Source organism: Equus przewalskii, chromosome X, assembly GCF_037783145.1.
Source record: "Equus przewalskii isolate Varuska chromosome X, EquPr2, whole genome shotgun sequence".
Lineage (NCBI taxonomy): Eukaryota > Metazoa > Chordata > Mammalia > Perissodactyla > Equidae > Equus > Equus przewalskii.
In genome coordinates, this window is record NC_091863.1 from 36,324,087 (window position 1) to 36,345,642 (window position 21,556).

Genomic DNA, 21,556 nt, shown 5'->3' on the forward strand with positions numbered 1-21,556 from the left:
TTAACGACATCTGTATAATTTCCTAGGGCTGCCATAATAAATTACCACAAATTGAGAGGCTGAAAGCAACAGAAGTTTATTCTGTCACTGTCCAGGCCAGAAGTCCAAAAGCCAGGTGTTGGCAGGATTGGTTCTTTCTGGAGGCTCTGAGGGAGAATCTGTTCCATGCCCCTCTCCCCGCTTCTGGTGGTTGATGGCAATCCTTGGAGTTCCTTGGCTTGTAGACACATCACTCTAATCTCTGCCTCTGTCTTGTTCTCTGTGTGTATCTCTCTGTCTTCACATGGCCTTCTTGTAACCACACCAGTTACTGGATTTAAGGCCCACCCTAACCCAGTATGACCTCATTTTAACTTTTAGCAGATGTTTTAATTACATCTGCAAAGACCCTATTTCTAAATAAATTCACATTCTCAGGCTCCTGGTAGACATGAATTTTAGTGGGGACAATATTCGACCCAGAGCAATGTTACAAGAAAAAGAAGGAAAGAAGGAAAAAGAGGAGTTTTAAACATTTTTTTTTAGTAGGGAAATAAGGATCAGAGAGAGAAACTAAGTTCAGTTTTGGACATTTTTATTTGAGGTGCCCATGGGACATCAAAGTAAAATTCTGGTAAACACTTGGAAATAGGGTTCTGTATAGCACAGAGTTAAGAGTCCAGAACTGTGGAAAGACGTGGAAGTCACTGGAATATGGGTGATATGTAAAACTATGGTAACTGATAACCTTGATGCACAATCAGAATCAGAAGAGCACCAAGTACTAGCATCACTAACTAAGCTGTAAAGCCTTAACTTAAGAGATGATTCATGGTAATTATAAACTGGTTGTAGACTTTAATAGGTTTACAGGAATCTTATAATTACCCAGTCATAATAGTAATAATAACCATAATAATAAGTTTATTGAATATTTACTATATGAAAGGTACTCTTTTAAGTGTTTTCCATGTATTAAGTTATTTAACCATTGTAGAAAGCCCTAAGAGGTAGGTATTATTATGATATTTACTTACAGAAAAGGAAACTGAGGCATAGAAGGGTTAAGTAGCTTGTCTAAAGTCCAACTGTCAAGAAGTGGAGGAGCCTGGACCATAACCCCAGCAGTGGGGCTCCGCAGCTCTGCTCATCTGCTGGGCTACCCTCCAAAACCCAGCAGAGGAGTGGACCTATTCAGAAGCAGCTGGCTCTCATCCTACATGGCTACATTTGGTCCTATCATTTTTTAACAAGAAAAGTTAAGTAGAAAACAATGTGGTTCTTGAGGTGATAGTACTCTTCTCTCCCAAGAATGCCTCCTGTTGGTAGGTGATCCCAAACCACCAACTGGCTATGTGAAGAAGGAAATGACCATCCAGAGATGATGGCTAAATCAACTCCTAGGGTGTGTTTTGTGTAATTCATACCACATGGAACTTAGTGAAATGTCCTTCCTACGCCAAAAAGCGGTAAATCATTGTGTGAGGGGGGGTGTGTGTATGTGTGTCTTTGCGCGTATAAAATTACATATTTTAATCAATGAAGGCTGAGATCAATAATCATTCTGTTCAACATGTCCTCAGAAATTTCATTACAAAACTTAAAGCAATTTTTGCTCTTAAGTGGTATTTTCAAATTTGATTGTGTTATAGAGGAATATAGTACAAATATTTGCATTCAAAATCACTATTCCCTATTTTTTTTAATTTAAGCTTTCAATACAAAAAGAATAAAATACATTATGCAACTCACATCATTACGATGAAATAATTTGGGGAATGGATTCTCTTATGAAATGGGAGGGTACTAGAAGTTCCTTTCTCATATCTTACTAGGCAGCCACAATTTGGAGGTTTTTTTAAGCAAGAAATTATTATTTAAATCCTAACAATAAAAGAGGAGGAAATTTTTTAAAAAGAAATAATAGGCCCCAAAATGGAGTCATTTGCCCCATGACGGCAAACCAAGACAACTGCAAATTCAACTTTTCCCAGGAATGTGACCTTTAAACAGTCAATCTGAAATTTCCTGATTAGCACTAGTGAGGTAATCTGCGTGATAAGACCCCTGCCCTTCCCTTCTCCCAAAAGAAGATGACCTGGCCTGAAACAATCCTCTTTTCTTTTGCTTTAATAACTTTCTTGTTCTGTCCAGTTTCTGCCTATAAATACCTTCTATTTTGTACAACTCCTCAGAGTATCTCTCTACTTGCTAGATAGAACGCTGCCAGATGCATGAATCACTTAATGAAGCCAATTAGATCTCCACATTTACTTGGTTGAATTTTTGTTCCTTAACAAAATAGAAGAACTTACACTGGAATAATGACAATTCAAGAATTTAGAGATGAGAATTAAATTTATTAGCAACAAGCCAGACTTGGACAAAATGAAACTCAAGTAAATACGTTGAGATTTGAAATTAAGGATAATTAAGATGAAAAGATAATAATAGTCCATTTCTTAAAATCCTGATCACTTTAAATCCCATGGCTCACACAATGCTTTCCTGCCTGCTCCAGCCCCGCTAGGCTCTGTTGACCTTAAACAAATAGACGGCCAGTTATTTCTCGAGCAAGAATGGGTTTATTCAGGATCATCAAAGGATTGCAATTCAGGGTCTACAACCCTGGTGAGCCACGGGCAAGTCCAGAGCAACAAGGCAAGGAGAAACTCTTATAGAGGGCAACTGTAAACAAAGAATCCACTGCAGGAGACTGGGAGTTCCAAGTGTAGCGGCTTTTCATTGGCTGAGTTGTGACAGTCTCTCATTGGCCAAGCTTCTTGTCAAGAAGAGGAGGTCTTTCTTTTTCCTGTAGAGCTTTGCTATTGATGTAGGCATGAGAGCTCCCCCTTCTGGCCTCCTCACTCCATTTTAAATGAGGTTTCTATTTATTAATTTTAACAACTCTCTAGAATCAATACCCCTTCCCTCGATTTTATTTCCCTTTGTCATTATTCTCTAGGTTCCAGGTAGGAGTGGTTTTTTCCTGCCCAAGTACCTGATAAATGCCACAGGGATATCTGCAGTGACTGAGGAACCTAAGATTCATATATTACCAATATGATATTGTGATTTATAACAGAAAATACATATTTGGTCTTCATCCCCATTTCTGGCACACAGCTCCTAAAACCCTTGCAATTTCATAAGCGATGAGAGCCATAAGGGTGTCTTTTGTTCTGTTAATGAGACATTTTTGGAAAGCACCTAAATATGGGGGTTGGTTGCCAGTGGAGCCAACCACATCATTAAAGGGTTGGAACAGTCAGTCCTCCCACCCCAAGGGAGGAGAGAGGGGCTGAAGATTGAGTATAATCGCCAACGGCCAATGATTGAATCAGTCATGCCTATGTAATGAAGCCTCCATAAAAATCCAAAAGGACTGGCTTCAAAGAGCTTCCAGGCTAGTGAACACCTGGAGATTTTGGGAGAGAGGTGCACCTGGAGAGGGCATGGTAGCTCCGCGCCCTTTCCCCACCTTGCCCTATGCATCTCTTCCATCTGGCTATTCCTAATTTATATCCGTTTATAATAAACCACCAATCTAGTAAGTTAAATGTTTCTGAGTTCTGTGAGCCGCTCTAGCAAATTAATCAAACTCAAGGAAGGGGTTATGGGAACCTCCAATCTACAGCTGGTTGGTCAGAAGCACAGATGACAATTGGACATGTGAAGGCCATCTGAAGGAGGGGGGCAATCTTGTGGGATTGAGCCCTTAACCTGTGTATCTGAGGCTATCTCTGGGTAGACATTGTCAGAATTGAACTGAATTGTAGGACACTCAGCTGGTGTCAGAGAATTGCTTGGTGTGGGGAAAATACCAGCACATTGGGATCAGTACCAGAATCATAGCCAACCCTCAATTTTAGGGAGAGTTTCACAGGTACTAGCTTAAATGGACTAACCAGGATCAAATTGAGATCCAAAGGAGGGTAGAAAGCGGGAGATAAGTTATTAGAAACTCAGAGGGGGGCATCAATAAAGTAGAGGGAAAAGGTATCTTCTTCATAATTGTGCCCATAATTGGTCCAACTAAAGGAATCACATAGCCGAACTCGTTGTAAAATAAAGAAGTTGTGAAAATTAATAAACAGAAACCTCATTTAAAATGGAGTTGGGGGGCCAGCTCTGTGGTGTAGTGGTTAAGTTTGGCATGCTCCACTTTGGCGGACCAGGTTCGTAGGTTCAGATCTCAGACAGGAACCTACACCACTTGTCAGTCATGCAGTGGCAGCAACCCACATGTAAAGTGGAGGAAGACCGGCACAGATGTTAGCTCAGGGTTAATCTTCCTCAGCAAAAAAAAAAAAAAAAAAAGGAGTTGAGAGGCCAGAAGGGGGAGCCCTCATGCCCTACATCAATACCAGAGCCCAACAGGAAGAAGAAAGATTTCCTCTTTTTGACAAGAAGCTCAGCCAATGAGAGACTGTCATAACTCAGCCAATGAAAAACCACTATATTTTGAACTCCCAGTCTCCTCCAAAGGACTCTTTGTTTACAATAGCCCTCCCAACAGTTCCTCTTCCCCTTTATAAAAGAGTTCTCCCTCCCTTGTTGCTTTGGACTTGCATGTGGCTCACCACGGTTGTAGACCCTGAATTGCAATTCTTTGTTGATCCTGAAAAAACCCACTGTTGCTGGATAAATAACTGGCTGTCTATTTGTTTTAGGTCAACAAGGTCTGCAGTGACATGAGAAATCCCCATACTACCAGTGCCTAATTGTTCTAATAAATCCACAAATGTTACAGAATATCTAATGACAATCTGGGCAGCGAGTCAAAATATTCTTTGTCTTCATTGACCTTTTATCCATCCTACACTACAAAATTCAAAGAAAATTCCAGATCATATTGTTTTCCCAGCAGTGCACTTAAGTTTTAAGTGGAAATAACTGCATGGTAATTTTAAAACAGAAGAGCTCATCCACAACAGTCAATCCCTCCCCTTCTAGATGAGGACAAGTCTGGTTGTATTTCTGTAAAACAGCCCCCTGACAGCACACATTTGGAGACTTAAATACCTGCGTGTAGCAGGCTCTGCCAGTGCCCCTCCCAATCCCCTTACCCTTTCCACTTTGGCACACACCAGCCTGACTTCCAACCATCAGCACCTGTATTCCTTTGCCTGAGAGCTTTTCTTTGGCCTCTTGAGGCCCGCTTTGGCTGCCCCTGTGAGATGCCACAAGTGCCTGGGAATTAATTCTTTTCCCCCACTTCAGGAGCAGCCCTCAAACAATGACTGACAGGAATTGATGGATGAATATCGCAGCTCCCTTGCACTTTGGGTAAGATAACTCTGAAGTATATACTGGCCACTGGGTCCCTTGTTTCCCACAGGCATTGAGCTCTACTCAACCACATTTGTTACTGGTTTGATAATATGCCCCCTGTATTAGTTCCTCCTCTTCCATTTCTCACTTCCTCACTCCCTTACTAGTGTTCCTTTCACTTCCCCCAAAAAACTATTTACACTCAAATCCTTGTCTTCAAGTCAGCTTCCAGAGGAAGTCAAACAAAGACACTATGCAATTTTACATTTATCAAAATCAATAAAATGTCTATGAAAGTCATAGCACAGCTTGGAACAAAGCAACTTCCTGTCAAACTGTGGATAGATCCAGAGTCTCCAATGTGACTTCAAGATAACTCAAGAAACAGTGCTCAAATCTCAAAACAAAATTCAATTTAATCTGTTGCATAAACAACATGTGCCACACAGCATTTTCTGGAAGAAGGAAGAACTATGAAATGCAGAGTCAAATTCAACAACGATGCAAGATCATGACTCCATAATCGCTGGGAATCATTGTTTGCAAGATGGCCCCATGACATCTTCCAAGCTAGCTGTCACTAGAGCTACTTAATATGTCAAACAAATTGCCAATAAATTACTTGTTCATCAATGGTGAAAAAAACATAGCTGCTGATCTGTAAAATCATACACCCTTGAAATGGGAACCAAAGATGGCACTGGATAGAAACCCAGTAAACAGCAGCTGCCCAGTGGGAATAGCAAAGCTGTGTATGAGTTCATGGGCCCTGGATTTATTTGCTTTGACATTTTTAAAAGGAAATTTAATTGGATTATGTCTCCTTCTAGTTTAAAATTTTCTACTGTAGTACAGGCTACCAGATGCATGAGAAGAAAAGATTGGGAGCCAATTAAATTCCATGCTTCACTGAAACAAGGTTATTTTTATTCTTCCCAAATGTAAGGCTGATAGAGTCACGTTAGTGATTTCACCCTGTTACTCCTTTCTACTCACTCAAAAAAGGACGTTTCCACGGAAAGTATCTATGAATCTGTAGAAAAGTCCAGTAGTATGTGTGGAATTGAAACTGCAGTTTTCTTGGATTCTCTTCCTTCTAATAGGTTGACATGACCTTAGCAATAATCAAATTAAGTGGACAAAATCATAAAAACAATTACATTTCAGTAAATCAAATTGAAATTAATTTTGGGAAGAAATTTTGCAAATACTTGTTGAGATATCAAGAGCATTCTGATGACATGAGGAAAAGCTCATATATAAAACCAGGAGATTTGATGATATTCCTACCCATTTCTGTCTTTACTGTAATGTCAGTATTTCACAACTGCTTCCCTTTGCCCTAGACAAAGCTTCAATAGAGTTGTCACCTGTGTCAGTGTAGCTAAAATAGATGTAGCTCCTAAATAAGAAAACTTTCCTTGAAACTGTATTACAGGGAAAATAACGTTTTCAAGAAGACATGAATTTTTTTGAGCTTTAGCAATAGGAGTATCCATACAATTCAAGTAGACACCATCCAATGCTTTAAATCAAAGTGGATTCTAGCACTATCATCCCCTACTAGGTCATGGCTTTGTGTTAGGTAATTGGTATATGTTTACCAGTTATTTTTTAAATCTAATGAGAATGATTAATAATCTTTTATGTCAATTGTTAAATTTAACCTAAAATATTAGAAATAACTGTGCTTATTTAAAGAGTTGACACTAGCCCCTAACTATATAATCCTTACTCGCAGGAATGCCTTTGAGTCTCAGCTTCTCATCTATAAATTGGGGATGATACTTATTCTCACAAGGTTGTTGGGACAATAAAATGTCACAATGTATTCCATCCTCCTAATACCAAGAGGAGCTCCTCAACAAGTGGGGTGTCCAAAGATGTATTCCAAGGTGCACCCGACTGCCCCCTACTCCCCATTGCCAAGGCTATATATCATCCTGTTGTGACAAGAGAGAGCTTTAGAGCCAATTGCTAATGCTTCTGCATTTCCAGCGCTCATAAAATGAAGCCTCATCCAATTTTTCTCAGAAACGTCAAAAGATAAGACGCTAGTCACACAGTGCAAGTTATAAAGTTTATATGAGAACCAATTTAGTGTTATTTTTTAAAATGTGGCTTTTGAGATTAACCAGACAGGCTCTAAACAGCGGGACCTATTTTGCCGGTTTTACAGCTACCATCTGTGAACAAGCACAATAGAATAGAAATGGGGTCTCCAGGCCGTGACAGCACCAGGGCAACATGCTGAGACCACAGATAGTCACATAATGGAGTGAGAGTTAAATTACAGCCCCAATGGCTCACCATGGGCTGCTGTGGGGGCCAGGCAGAGGCCCTGCCAAGGGAGCTCCTGAGAATGCAGGCTACAGGTCACAGCTAACAGTCACAGTGGGTGACAGTCAGCTTACACCCATCCACATAGGAAAACCTCTCATCAAAGGGAAGCATGACTAATCAAAGTTAGACCAGCTACAACCACAGTCCTCTTTGTAAATTTTGCTTGCTTGTTGTTGAATTCCAGTCCTATTAGCTGAGGCCCCCTAACCATCACACGTAGGGAAGCCCCATCTGAGTCCAGGGGACCAGTCCTGACATCCAGCAGACCAAGCCCCAGGAGCTGTTAGTCGAGACCTGGCCTTATACCCTGGCTGTGGGGCTTGTTCACCTGAGTCCGAGTCCTTATTCAGGTAACAGATTGTGCTGGGTCATTCTCTCTCCATTTGCCCCTCAAGATGCATTTTCTGCCCTTTTCACTGAGCTCTCTGACCTAGGAGGCAGACCTCTGTGGATTGCATCCCCCTACCCCCAGCTTCGGTGTTCTCTGGCCTCTGGGTGGGTCCAGCCAATAGGAAGCAGCAAGAAATCATGGTATGGATTCCACTTCCCCTCCCCCTGTTCCCTCCCTGCCTGGCCAAGGTTTGGCAGTGGCTATACTCCTCTACTTGCTGCCACTGCTCCAGCTCCTCCACTGGGCTCCAATAATACCAGTCCGTCCCTGATTCTCCAGACCTAGGGACAGTAAAGGCTTCCCACACTTGCTAGTTCCTGAGTGCTCCACTGCCCTGATTGGTTCCCTTAACCCTACCCACTCCTCAGTCAATAGTCCCTTCATTAAATCCATATCCATGATTCCTTGGAGTGTGTCATGTGTTTCCTGCTGGAGCCTCAACTGAAACAGACACTTAGTCTGCTCTGCCCTGGGCGGTGCTGAAGGCTTGGTTCAAGCCTGCTGACTGGCTCCCTCTGATTACTAAATGGTGCTAACTTCAGGATTCCCCAACACTGTGCTCCCTATTTTGGAGAGACACCCTGCTGGAAGTCCTCGATGCCCTGCCCCTCCAATCCCATGTCTTGTGTACCAGACCACCTTCCTAATCAGGCTCAGATTGGCTGAAGCCCGTGGTCCTGTTCCTCTTTTTTGGCCCCTCCCTGCTCATCCCACACACTGTAGTTAATCAGGCTAGACTGGGAAGGTATTCCAAATTCCTACCCTTACTATCCATTCCATCCATTAACACTGATGCAAACAGAATTGGTGTTGAATCTAGTACTGAGGCCTGCTCAGCTTTCATCAGCCAAGAAGTCCCTTTTCATTTCTCGGTGAGATCCACAGTTGTGGGGAAAATATCCTGTTGAGGGCAACATTCAGTCCAGGAGGAAAGACATCCAGGTTCCGAGTGGGGCAGGTGCTGGTAACTTCTAGAGAGTGTTCATGGCATTTCTGGAACTTCAGCCAGAGCCAGCCTGTCCAGTTCATGCACTGGAGGAAGCATGCAGATGCCCAACCCCTCACCTCCACACTGGAGCTCAGCCTGCCATTCCTTGCTCTCACCAGAACTTGAACCTCGTCACATCACACTCAGCACTGAGTCACTTTCAAAATCTGGTGGATCTTGTCCTAAAGTCCCACGTGTGACTTTTTGGCTATGGCAGCCTCCCCAAATGTTGGTAATTCCCAAAGCTCTATGTGAGAGGTTTTATGCGCCCAACTGGGCCCCATGGACCTACACATCTGGTCCAACTCCTCCATGGCCTCTTCTGGCATAAGCACTCTCTTGTCAGTCCCTTGCCACGGGTGGAAGATCAGACAATGACCGAGGAGCAGGGGTGGGAAGGAGGCTGTGCCACGCTGCCAGGACCCCAGGTGATACCAAGAACAATCAACAAGGGCTTCAAGAGTGGTTGGTTGCCAAGCTGTGATGTATCATCCAGAATCTCCTTGAGGAAGGACTTGGTGGCCCAGCTGCTAGGAGCCTCCCTCAGAGACTGCCTCAGCTACAAAGCTATCTTGGTACCAAGAGCCACATTGCCTAAGGTTACATGCCTTCCTAAACCATCCCACAGGGATAAAGGTCAGGCCATTTTGACCCAACTCAGGACAACTCTGAAAGGCTATTCTAGCTTCAGAGCTCCCTGTGAACTGGCCAAGGCTGTCTTTGGGCCTGCATCACAGCTCAACTTTTCTCTGCCCACTCCTGCTTTCTTACCCTTTGTACACAGGTGTTGATCTCAAAGACACTCCTGAATAAACATCCTGCACATTAGACTCCATCTGCTGCCTGAAGAACCCAAGCTGTGACAGGATCTGACCCAGAGTATCTCAGAGCATTATTAAATATTAACACTGAAGCACGATCACATGGTTCAGGAGATGTTATGCTTTTCACTACTAATTTTACCATATGAACTATGCAATATTACTCAAGCTATTCACACTAAATATTTTCACATAAGATTACAGACTCACTGGTGACATTCCCAAGCTACCTTATATCCTCTTTATGAAAAAATAACAAGCTTAGGAGCACCAGAGTGCTGCAGACTCTGGAATCTAGTTCTCATTATTGGTTAAATTGATCAGGTACCATTTTATATCTATGTTCTTTTTTCTTTAACTGGCTGAAAAGGAATGGCACCTTCCAAATATCTCCCACAGACTGAGCCACTTCCACGCTTGGTCAGCAGAATTAATAAGAGACTCTAAGAGTAAAGTTCTCACCATAAATGAGTAACAATTGGAAGAGCCTACTGCTGAAGGACAGGCTCTTTCTGATGCTACCTTCCTCTTCTGTAACTTCTAACTCTTACCTTCAAGGACAGAATCACTGATCTTACCCTTGGAAGTTGACAGCTCAGGGCCCAGCCCCTGACTTGAGGAAGTAAGACATCTCGACTTTACAAACAATAATAATAGCTAACATTTAAGCCCTTACTGTGGGACAGGTATTGTGATAAGTGCCTCAAGGGTATTGACTCAATCCTCACAACCATCCTGATGGAAGTACTATTCTTACTTTCTTTTTTTTTTTTTCGGTGAGGAAGACTGTCCCTGAGCTAAAATCTGTGCCAATTCTCCTCCATTTTATATGTGGGATGCCGCCACAGCATGGCTTGATGAGGAGTGTGTAGGCCAGCATGCAGGATCCAAACCTGTGAAGTCCAGGCTGCTAAAGCAGAGTGTGCAAGCCTAACCACTATGCCACCAGGTCGGCCCCTCTTATCTCCATTTTTGAGATGCGGAAACCTGAAAAATTGAGTAACCTGCATAAAGTCACCCAGTCAGTCAATCAGAGAGCTAAGGATTTGAACTCAGGTTCATGTGATTCCAGACCTTCTGCTCTACACTGCCTCTCTAAAGCACCAGAGGTCCACAACTCAGTAATTGTTCCAGTTGATAGAGTAGGCAAGAGATGAAATGGGAGAGGGGTGGCTAAAGAAAGAGTGGATCTTACAAGATACAGCACCCATTTATGATAAAAGCTCTAAATAAAATGGGTATAGAAGGAAAGTACCTCAACATAATAAAGGCCATATATGACAAACCCACAGCAACTATCATTCTCAATGGAGAAAAACTGAAAGCTATTCCTCTAAGAACAGGAACCAGACAAGGATGCCCACTTTCTCCACTCTTATTTAAAATAGTATTGGAAGTCCCAGCCAGAACAATCAGGCAAGAAAAAGAAATAACGGGGATCCAAATTGGAAAAGAAGTGAAACTGTCACTATTTGTAGACAACATGATTTTATATAGAAAACCCTAAAGAATCCACTAAAAAACTTTTAGAAATAATAAATGAATATGGTAAAGTTGCACGATACAAAATCAACATACAAAAATCAGTTGCATTTCTATACACTAACAACGAACTGGCAGAAAGAGAAATTAAGAATACAATCCCATTTACAATTGCAACAAAAAGAATAAAATACCTAGAAATAAATTTAACCAAAGAGGTGAAAGATCTGTACACTGAAAACTATAAAACATTGTTGAAAGAAATTGAAGAAGACACAAAGAAATGGAAAGATATCCCGTGCTCTTGGATTGGAAGAATTAACATTGTTAAAATGTCCATACTTCCTAAAGCAATTTATAGATTCAATGCAATCTCTATCAAAGTTCCAACACCACTTTTCACAGAAATAGAACAAAGAATCCTAAAATTTATATGGAAAAACAAAAGACCCAGAATAGCCAAAGGAATACTGAGGAAAAAGAATAATGCTTGAGGTATCACACTCCCTGATTTCAAAATATACTACAAAGCCATAGTAACCAAAACAGCACGGTACTGGCACAAAAACAGACACAAAGATCAATGGAACAGAATCGAGAGCCCAGAAACAAACCCACACACCTATGGACAGCTAATTTTCGACAAGGGAGCCAAGAGCATACAACGGAGAAAGGAGAGTCTCTTCAATAAACGGTGCTGGGAAAACTAGACAGCCACATGCAAAAGAATGAAGGTAGATCATTATCTTACACCATGTAGGAAAATCTACTCAAAATGGATTAAAGACTTGAATGCAAGGCCTGAAACCATGAAACTGCTAAAAGAAAACACAGGCAGCATGCTCTTTGACATTGATCTTAGCAGCATATCTTCAAGTACCATGTCTGACTGGGCAAGGGAAACAAAAGAAAAAATAAACAAATGGGACTACATCAAACTAAAAACCTTCCGCATAGCAAATGAAACCATCAACAAAATGAAAAAACAACCTAACAAGTGGGAGAAGATATTTGCAAACCATACATCGGATAAGGGGTTAATATCCAAAATATGCAAAGAACATATACATCTCAACAACAAAAACACCAAGAACCCAATTAAAAAACCGGCAAAAGATCTGAACAGAGATTTCTCCAAAGAAGATATACAGATGGCCAACAGGTACATGAAAACATGTTCAACATCATTAACTATCAGAGAAATGCAAATCAAAACTACAATGAGATATCACCTCACTCCCGTGAGAATGGCTATAATTAACAAGACAGGAAACAACTGTTGGAGACGATGTGGAGAAAAGGGAACCTTCGTACGCTGCTGATGGAAGTGTAAACTGGTGCAGTCACTTTTGAAAACAGTATGGAGATTCCTCAGAAAATTAAGAATAGATCTACCATATGATCCAGCTATTCCACTGCTGGGTATTTATCCAAAGAACTTGAAAACACAAATGCATAAAGATACATGCACCCCTATGTTCATTGCAGCATTATCCACAATAGCCAAGGCTTGGAAGCAACCTAGGTGCCCATCAAGGGACGAATGGATAAAGAAGATGTGGTATATATACACAATGGAATACTACTCAGCCATAACAAATGATGAAATCCAGCCATTTGTGACAACATGGCTTGAGGGTATTATGCTAAGTGAAATAAGTCAGAGGGAGAAAGTCAAATACCGTATGATCTCACTCATAAGATAAAAACAATGACAAACACATAGCAACAGAGACTGGATTGATCGTTACCATAGGAGAAGAGGGAGGGAGGAGGGTGAAAGGGGTGACTAGGCTCACGTGTGTGGTGACGGATTATAATTAGTCTTTGGGTGGTGAACATGATGTAATCTGCACAGAATTCCAAATATATTATGATGTATATCTGAAAGTTACATAATTGTATAATCCAATGTTACTGCTATAAAAACAAAAATTAAAAATTGAAATTAAAAAATAAATAAATAAATAAAGTGGGGGGAAAAATGAAAAGAAAGAGTAAATCTTTGGCCTTCCCAGGCAGAGACTCCTCTTCAGTGTGGGTGGTGTTTCTTTTGTGGGTCCTTAAAGCAATTTAATGGGTCACCAACTAAATTCAAAACAGAGAGAGAAGGGGGGGAGGAGAGAAAAGAAAAGAAAGGAAGAGAGAAAGAAAGGAAAGGAGAGAGGAAAGAAAGGAAAGATCATACTGCACCACATGTAGTTATAATAGTATTTTTCCATGAAACTTTTGTTCCATTGTATATGTGCAAGCTGGGTTTCTATGAAAAAATGTCTTTCTTACTGTGGGTTGTAGTACCAAAAAGTAATTATATTTCACTCAAACTCAACTGTCATCAGGAAAACAAAAATTAAAGTAATAAGATACCACATGTTTTCAGAGGCAAAAATGTAAAAATAATTTGAATGCCTATCAACAGTGAAACGGATGAATAAATTATTCTATATCCACAGTACAGCTATTAAAGAATGACTTAGATCTACACATACTAGAGAAATTTCCCATAGTGCAAAAAACACACTGTAGAGAAGTGCATGTGGTATGACCATATTTTTGTAGAATAAATGATGAAACCCCCAACATATAGGTAAACATTTGGGTGGTGGATTAGGTGGAATGGAAAAGGAGAGAAGAAGGAAGGAAGGAAAAGAACAAGAAAAGCAGTTGCTAACTCGCAAAAGTCAGTATGTGCGTCATTCAGGATCCCATAGCAAACAGAGGACATATGCAAACTGTGTAAGTTGAGAAGAGTTTAATAAAGTGACTACAGGCAGGCAGACCTCGTTTTACTGTGCTTCACTTTATTGTGCTTCCCAGGTATTGTTTTATAGAAATTGAAGGTTTGTGGCAGCCCTGTGTCAAGCAAGTCTATCACTGCCATTTTTCCAAAGCATTTGGTCACTTTGTGTCTCTGTCACATTTTGGTAATTCTTGCAATATTTCAAACTTTTTCATTATCATTGTTATTATTATATTTGTTATGGTGATCTGTGATCAGTGATCTTTGATGTTTCTATTGTAATTTTTCGGGGGAGCCAGAAACCACATCCATATAAGATGGAGAACTTAATTGATAAATGTGGTGTGTATTCTGACTGCTCCACTGACTGGCCATTCCCCTGTCTCTCTCCCTTTCCTCAAGCCTCCCTATTCCCTGAGACACAGCAATACTGAAATTAGGCCAACTAACAACCCTACAATGGCTTCTAAGTGTTCAAGTGAAAGAAAGAGTTGCATGTCTCTCACTTTAAATCAAAAGCTAGAAATGATTAAGCTTAGTGAGGAAGGCATGTTGAAAGTCGAGATAGGCCGAAAACTAGGCCTCCTGTGTCAAACAGTTAGCTAAGTTGTGAACACAAAGGCAAAGTTCTTGAAGGAAATTAAAAGTGCTATTCCAGTGAACACATGAATGATAAGAAGGCAAAATAGCCTTATTGCTGATGTGGAGAAAGTTTTATTGGTCTGGACAGAAGATCCAACCAGCCATGACATTCCCTTAAGCCAAAGCCTAATCCAGAGCAAGGCCCGAACTCGCTTCAATTCTGTGAAGACTCAGAGAAGTGAGGAAGCTGCAGAAGAAAAATCTGAAGCTAGCAGAGGTTGGTTCATGAAGTTTAAGGAAAGAAGCCGTCTCCGTAACATCAAAGCACAAGGTGAAGCAGCAAGTGCTGCTGTAGAAGCTGCAGCAAGTTTCCAGAAGATCTAGCTGAGATGATTAATGAAGGTGGCCACACTAAACAGCAGATTTCTGGTGTAGACATAACAGTCTTCTATTGAAAGAAGATTCCATCTAGCCTTTTCATAGCTAGAGAGGAGAAGTCAATGCCTCCTTTCAAAGGACAGGCTGCCTTGCTTGTTAGGGGCTAATGTAGCTGGTGACTTTAAATTGAAACCAATGCTCATTTACCCATTCCAAAAATCCTAGGACCCTTAAGAATTATGCTAAATCTACTCTGCCTGTGCTCTATAAATGGAACAACAAAGCCTGGATGACAGCTCATCTGTTTACAACTTAGTTTACTGAATATTTTAAGCCCACTGTTGAGAGCTACTGCTCAGAAAAAGATTCCTTTCAAAATGTTACCACTCATTGACAATGCACCTCATCACCCAAGAGCTCTGATGGAGATATACAATGAGACTAATGTTTCCACACCGGCTACCACCACATCCATTCTGCAGCCCATGGATCAAGGAGTAATTTCAACTTTCAAGTCTTCTTATTTAAGAAATACATTTCATAAGGCTATAGCTGCCACAGATTGTGACTCTTTTGATGGATCTGGGCAAAGTAAACTGAAGACTTTCTGGAAAGGGTTCACCATTCTAGATGCCATTAAGAACATTTGTGATTCATGGGAAGAGGCCAAAATATCAACATTAACAGGAGTTGGAGGCAGTTGATTCCAACCCTCATGGAAGATTTTGAGGGGTTCAAGACTTTTGTGGAAGAAGTAACTGCAGATGTGGCAGAAATAGCAAGAGACTAGAATTAGAAGCAGAGCCTGAAGATGTGACTGAATTGCTGCAATCTCATGATAAAGCTTTAACAAACGAGGAGTTGCTTCTTATGGACAAGCAGAGAAAGTAGTTTCTTGAGATGGAACCTACTCCTGGCGAAAATGCTGTGTAAGTTGTTGAAATGACAACAAAGGATTTAGAATATCACATAAACTCAGTTGATAAACCAGCAGCAATGTTTGAAAAGACTGACTCCAATTTTGAAAGTTCTACTGTGGGTAAAATGTTATCAAACAGCATCATATGCTACAGAGAAATCGTTTGTGAAAGGAAGAGTCAAGCAATGTGGCAAACTTCATTGTTGCATTATTTTAAGAAATTGCCACACCCACCCCAGCCTTCAGCAACCACCACTCTAATCAGTCAGCAGCCACCAACATCGAGGCAAGACCCTCCACCAGCAAAAAGATTATCACTCGCTGAAGGCTCAGATGATGGTTAGCACTTTTTAGCAATAAAGTATTTTTTAATTAAGGTATGTACAGTGTTTTTTTAGACATAATGCTATTGCACACTTAATAGACTACAATATAATATAAACATAATCTTCATATGCACTGGGAAACCAAAAAATTTGTGTGACTTGCTCTATCGCAATATTCGCTTTATTGCAGTGACCTGGAACCAAACCCACAATATCTCCAAGGTATGCCTGTATTTACAAAGGCGTGAGAAGTGTTTGGGAAAACCAACAGGGGATCCTCTAGTCCCTTAGAAGTTGTAGCAACAGGCGGCCATTACCACCATCTGGGGCCGAAGGGGCATGTGAGGGTGGCTACCAGAACCTGGAGTAGGCACCTATATGCAGAAAACCTCCAGACAGGCACTACGGACCTTGGTAGGAAGAGGCAGTAAATCTATTGTATCTATTGTGACTGGCAAGGAGGGGGATGACTTCTCTCTCCTCCTACCCTCTGCTCTCCTGTTGGTGCATCCCATTGGCCAACCCAGCTGCAGGCCAGAGAGCTAGGGGACCCATTGATGTGGCCCCCAAAGGTCAGCTGCCCGGGACTCAGAACAGGGTAGAAGGGGCTGGAGAAAAGTCCTAATGGGACAATTGGATGATATCCAACACAGAGTACTATAACATTAAATGAAAAGGTAGAATATAAACTCCATCTATCATTTTTCTTTTTATATGTAAAAACTAAATATTTACATGGATAAGAATTAAAGGGTTATCAAATGACAGTATTGATTTGTTTTTGTGATAGTATCTTGGATTCTAGTTAATTAAATCCAGTATCTTCAATAATAATCACATTTAAAAGATTTGTTTCTTTTTTCTTTGCAGTAAAACAGACCTGAGTTAAAATTCTGACTCTACATTCGCTATTTCTCTAAATTCCTCATGTCTAAAATGGGAATGATAAAAGTACCTACCTCGTAGGGCTGCTATGAGAATTAAATGAGGTAATAGATTTTGAGGTCTTACAACAGTGCTTGACACATATTAAATGGTTTAAGTGTTTGCTGTTATGGTCACAACGGGATTTCAAGAGCTTTCTAATGGGTCTACCTGTCTCTGTGCCCCCTCTCCAATCTACTCACCATCCTCAAGCCACAGCAAGCTCCCTTTAAAGGGTACACCTGATCATGTCACTCTCTTACTTGAAACGTGTCCATAGTCTCCAGACCTTGCAGGACAATACTCAAACCTCACCCTTGCAGGTATCTCCAGTCTCATCCTTCTCCACTCCTCCCTTTGTGCCTTCATTCCAGCCACACCAATTCCTTCTGGTTCTGCACAAGCGCCATGTTGTCCCATGTCAGAGCCGCTGTTTGGAATGTCTTTTCCATACTATGCTACTTTCCTACCTTGCTAACTCTTACTACTCATCATTGAAATTTCAAGTGTCACCACCCCTGAGAAGAGTTCCTGCTACCCCACCACCACCACCACCAGTCTGATTTATAAGAAGCTTCCTCCTCATCCCATCATATTCCATGCAAGCTGTATCACGCCATACTCCAAATCATGAGTGTACTGATCCCCCCATCAGCAGTAGGCCCCTCAGAGGTAGCCATATGAGCTTTGTCTCTGGACCCCAGCACAGAGCATAGAACCTGCTGAGATGGATACTTAGTCATGATTTGTCTAAGAATTAAATTTATAAATGAATGACTTAAGTAACTGACCCAAGGTCACTTAGCTAAGCGAGTGGCAGAGGCAGAATTCAACCCCAGCTCTGTTTGACTCCAAAGGCCATCACTGTCTCCCAGCAATCTGGAAGTTCTAAGACTGTCTGACACTCCAGAATAGCTACATGCCTGAGGGAACTCCCTAGGGGCACTAGACTAGTTCAGGCCAGAATGAGCTGGTCAGTAGAGACCGGGAGAAATAAATGCCTCCTTTCTGGGAGTATCAACCACATGACATTTGCTTTGTCAAGGGACTTTCCCAAGAAAATCAATTTCTGGAGCATGTTAAAATATAAACAAACCACCACTCACCCACCCACTCCTTAAAGACAATTGGTCCAAAGAGATCTTAGAGAATTCAGACAATTCCACAATGTTGAGAGCACCATCTGATCACACGAACTTTGTTTTCCCTAACCAAGCATTTTTTGACTGAATTTTTATTTTAAATTTGGCTGCACTGTGAAATGTGCATCCCCATACTATACTGTTTCACCCAAGGCAAACCTGTGTGCACAGCCACAGATACAGTGGGGATTCATGACATATGCACCATTTGAGATTTGCTCTTATGGCTCAAGATGATGTTACCAGAACCCCTTGATAACAGTGTTTATACCTATTTATAACTGTAACCTATTATCCTACCTTCCATATAATTGGATGCGACTAAAGTTAAAAAAAAATTCAGCTGCATAAGAAAAGTCATGCTCTTATAGAGCAGATGTTCGCTCAGCATGGGAAGTGAATTAGCCTTTAACACAAATGCCCAGAAATACATACGGTGCTTTTAGAAAAAGCAGTGACATTAATATTTTATATTGAAAAATAATTTTGAGATAAAGGATATTAAAAATGGAAGGGAGGTAGCCACAGCTGGTTTTTTAAATAAGTGTTAATTTTACCTCTTTAAGGTACGATCTTGGTTCCAATTCAGGCACCGGATTTATTCTCCAGTTCAGGGCACAGAAAAATGACTCATAATTTATTTGTCCTTCACTGTCTTCAAACCTGAAAATATAATTGTAATATATTATTTGATGCAATCTGAAGAATTCAGGACCAGAATGACAGCTTACATGCTGCCATGAAAACATAATATTAGGTATGCTTCAATATCTGATATTTTCCTTGTTTATTATTAGTTTAATAATCTGTTTCTAACTTTCCAGAAAGTAAACTCCTCGCAAGCAGATATCTCACACACCCAACTCACCAAAGTGTCCCCAACACCTAGATCAATGCTGGCACTTAGCAGGTATTCAACAAATATTTGTTGCAGTTGCCACAGAAACAAATTAGTTTATTCAGTAACTAAGACCATTGCTATATTTTGTTAAGAATATGTGAAGGTCTTTTTAATTTAAAATGGTTAATATTATATGTCAGTAAAATAAAACGTCCTTATATTTCTTAAATTTCATGTCTTTTAAATCTTAAAGGCAAGTCTAGATTCATTTTGTCTACTAATATATTTTTAGGAAAAATAAAAGGCATCTTCATCATTTATTATGTAGCCATTAAAAAGGGTTATTTAGATCCATATATGCTGTCATGCAAATATGTTCATGACACATTGTTAAGTGGAAAGGAAGTTATAAAATAGTATGTAGAGTTATGATTCCACTTTAGGTCTATATTTGTATAAAATGGCCTAGAAAAAAGTCTAGTAATAATACACTGAAGTATTAAGAACAGCTATCTCTGGGAAGAGAGATTATGATTTTTGCCTTTTCTTTAGACTTTTCTGTATCATCTGAATTGTTTTAAATTTATAATTGGAAAAAATAAGCCCATTTTCATTTTGAAAAAAATAAATGATTATCGTGCATCATAAAACTATAAGTCAAAAATAACTAATCTATTTGACTACTATTTTGTAATGATGAACACTGGCATAAATTTATCCTTAACCATAACAGACTTTTTGCTAAGACCCAATAATTTCAACAAAATTGCTATAATGACCTAACACAAACAAAATACTTCTTAGTGTAATACCTCAATGCTACCTATTCTGAATTTGACCACATTCTGCCAATTTTTAAGGCTAAATATAAACTGGTTATATAACATAATTTTTGTTGTTGCTGATGTTGTTGAGTAAGATTCACCCTCAGCTAACATCTATTGCCAATCTTCCTCTTTTTTTTTCCTTGAGGAAGATTCACCCTGAGCTAACATCTGTGCCAATCTTCCTCTATTTTGTATGTGGGACACTGCCACAGAATGGTCACCAACAAGTGGTGTAGGTCCATGCCTGGGAACCAAACCCAGGCTGTCAAAGTGGAGTGCACCGAACTTAACCACTAGGCCACGGGGCCAGCCTCCTATAACATGATTTTTTGAAGAAAAAGACAAAGGTGGTCACTAGGGTGCTGTTCCAAGCAACCTGCTCCAGGCTCCTGCCGTTCTCTCAGGACCTCCAACTCAACAGGCCCCTCCAACCAGCAAGTGAGGTGTACTATTGCAAGGATGAATGGAGGTTAATTAATTATAAGAAAACTCAGTGATAATGGATACAGGAAAAAAACATACTCATAATTAGTAAAAAGGATTTTCTCTTTTTTCTCAAAATATTAGAAAAAATAATAGCTCATATTTATAAATAATAAAAATTAGCAGCAATAAATTAAATGTTACAAGATGAAGTCACATAGACTCATCAATCTAAACAAAGTAGAATAAACAGAGCAATCAGAAGAGGAGAAAGGGGATTCGGTAATTCTTTTGTGGACATTTTCTTTGGCCAAGGATTCTGTGATACAACTCCAATATGCTGCCCCCTACCGCTGTTTATCCTTTGACTTTTGGCTTACTCATCACTTTAACTCCTTGAAAGGACATGATCTGTTTATGAAAATATTTGTAGCCAAAATGCAGGACCGTTATGCCTTTTATTTGTATATGTTTTGGGAGAAGATCTGAAACTCCATCAATTAAACACGTTTTGTAAGAAACTTTCCTTTATAGTGGAGCCTCGAAGAAAAGTATTCCCTAATACTCTGAGTAGGAGCTGATGTCAAAGAATGAGATCATGTAGGGCCTTTGACTTTCATACTGAGGACAACTAAGAGCCGCTGGAGCATACTGTACAGAGCAGTTATGGGATCTAATTATATTTTCGAAAGATCACTCTGGCTGATATATTGCGAGTAGAATGTAGGGGCCAGGCCAAAGTAGGAAGAGTAGTTGGCAGTCTTTTGCAGTAATCCAGATGAGAGATAATGGCGGCTTATAGGAGAGATAATGGTTGTGGTGGCAGTGGAAGGCAGTGAGCAATTCTGAATATAGTTTGAATGCAGGTTTCCTGAAGAACTGTATATAGTATGCATGAGAGAGAGAGAGAGATGGATTCAGGACAACTCCAAGGGTTTTGCTTGAGCAACTGGAAAAATAAAGCTCCCCTAACTGAGATAGGAAAGAATGCAGGGGCTACAGTTTGGGAGAAAAGATCAGGAGTTTGGTGTTTTGGATATGTTATATTTTGATGGGAAGTGAGAAGTTGGATATATGAGTCTGAAGTTCAGGAAAGAGGTTTCAGTTGAAGATAGAAATGAAGATTCATTAGCATACAGATGGTACAGTATTTAAACCCACCAGACTGGGAGATTG

General features: G+C 40.4%; 1 protein-coding gene across 1 annotated transcript in view; it reads right to left on the minus strand.

Annotated features, from left to right (window-relative positions):
* Positions 1-21,556, minus strand: part of EFHC2 (EF-hand domain containing 2) — a 178,531-nt gene that overhangs the window by 4,991 nt on the left and 151,984 nt on the right. Inside the window, exon 14 of the mRNA XM_070605966.1 lies at positions 18,847-18,952. Within this exon, the coding sequence (XP_070462067.1) occupies positions 18,847-18,952 (106 nt within the window). The remainder of the gene's footprint in view (positions 1-18,846; positions 18,953-21,556) is intronic.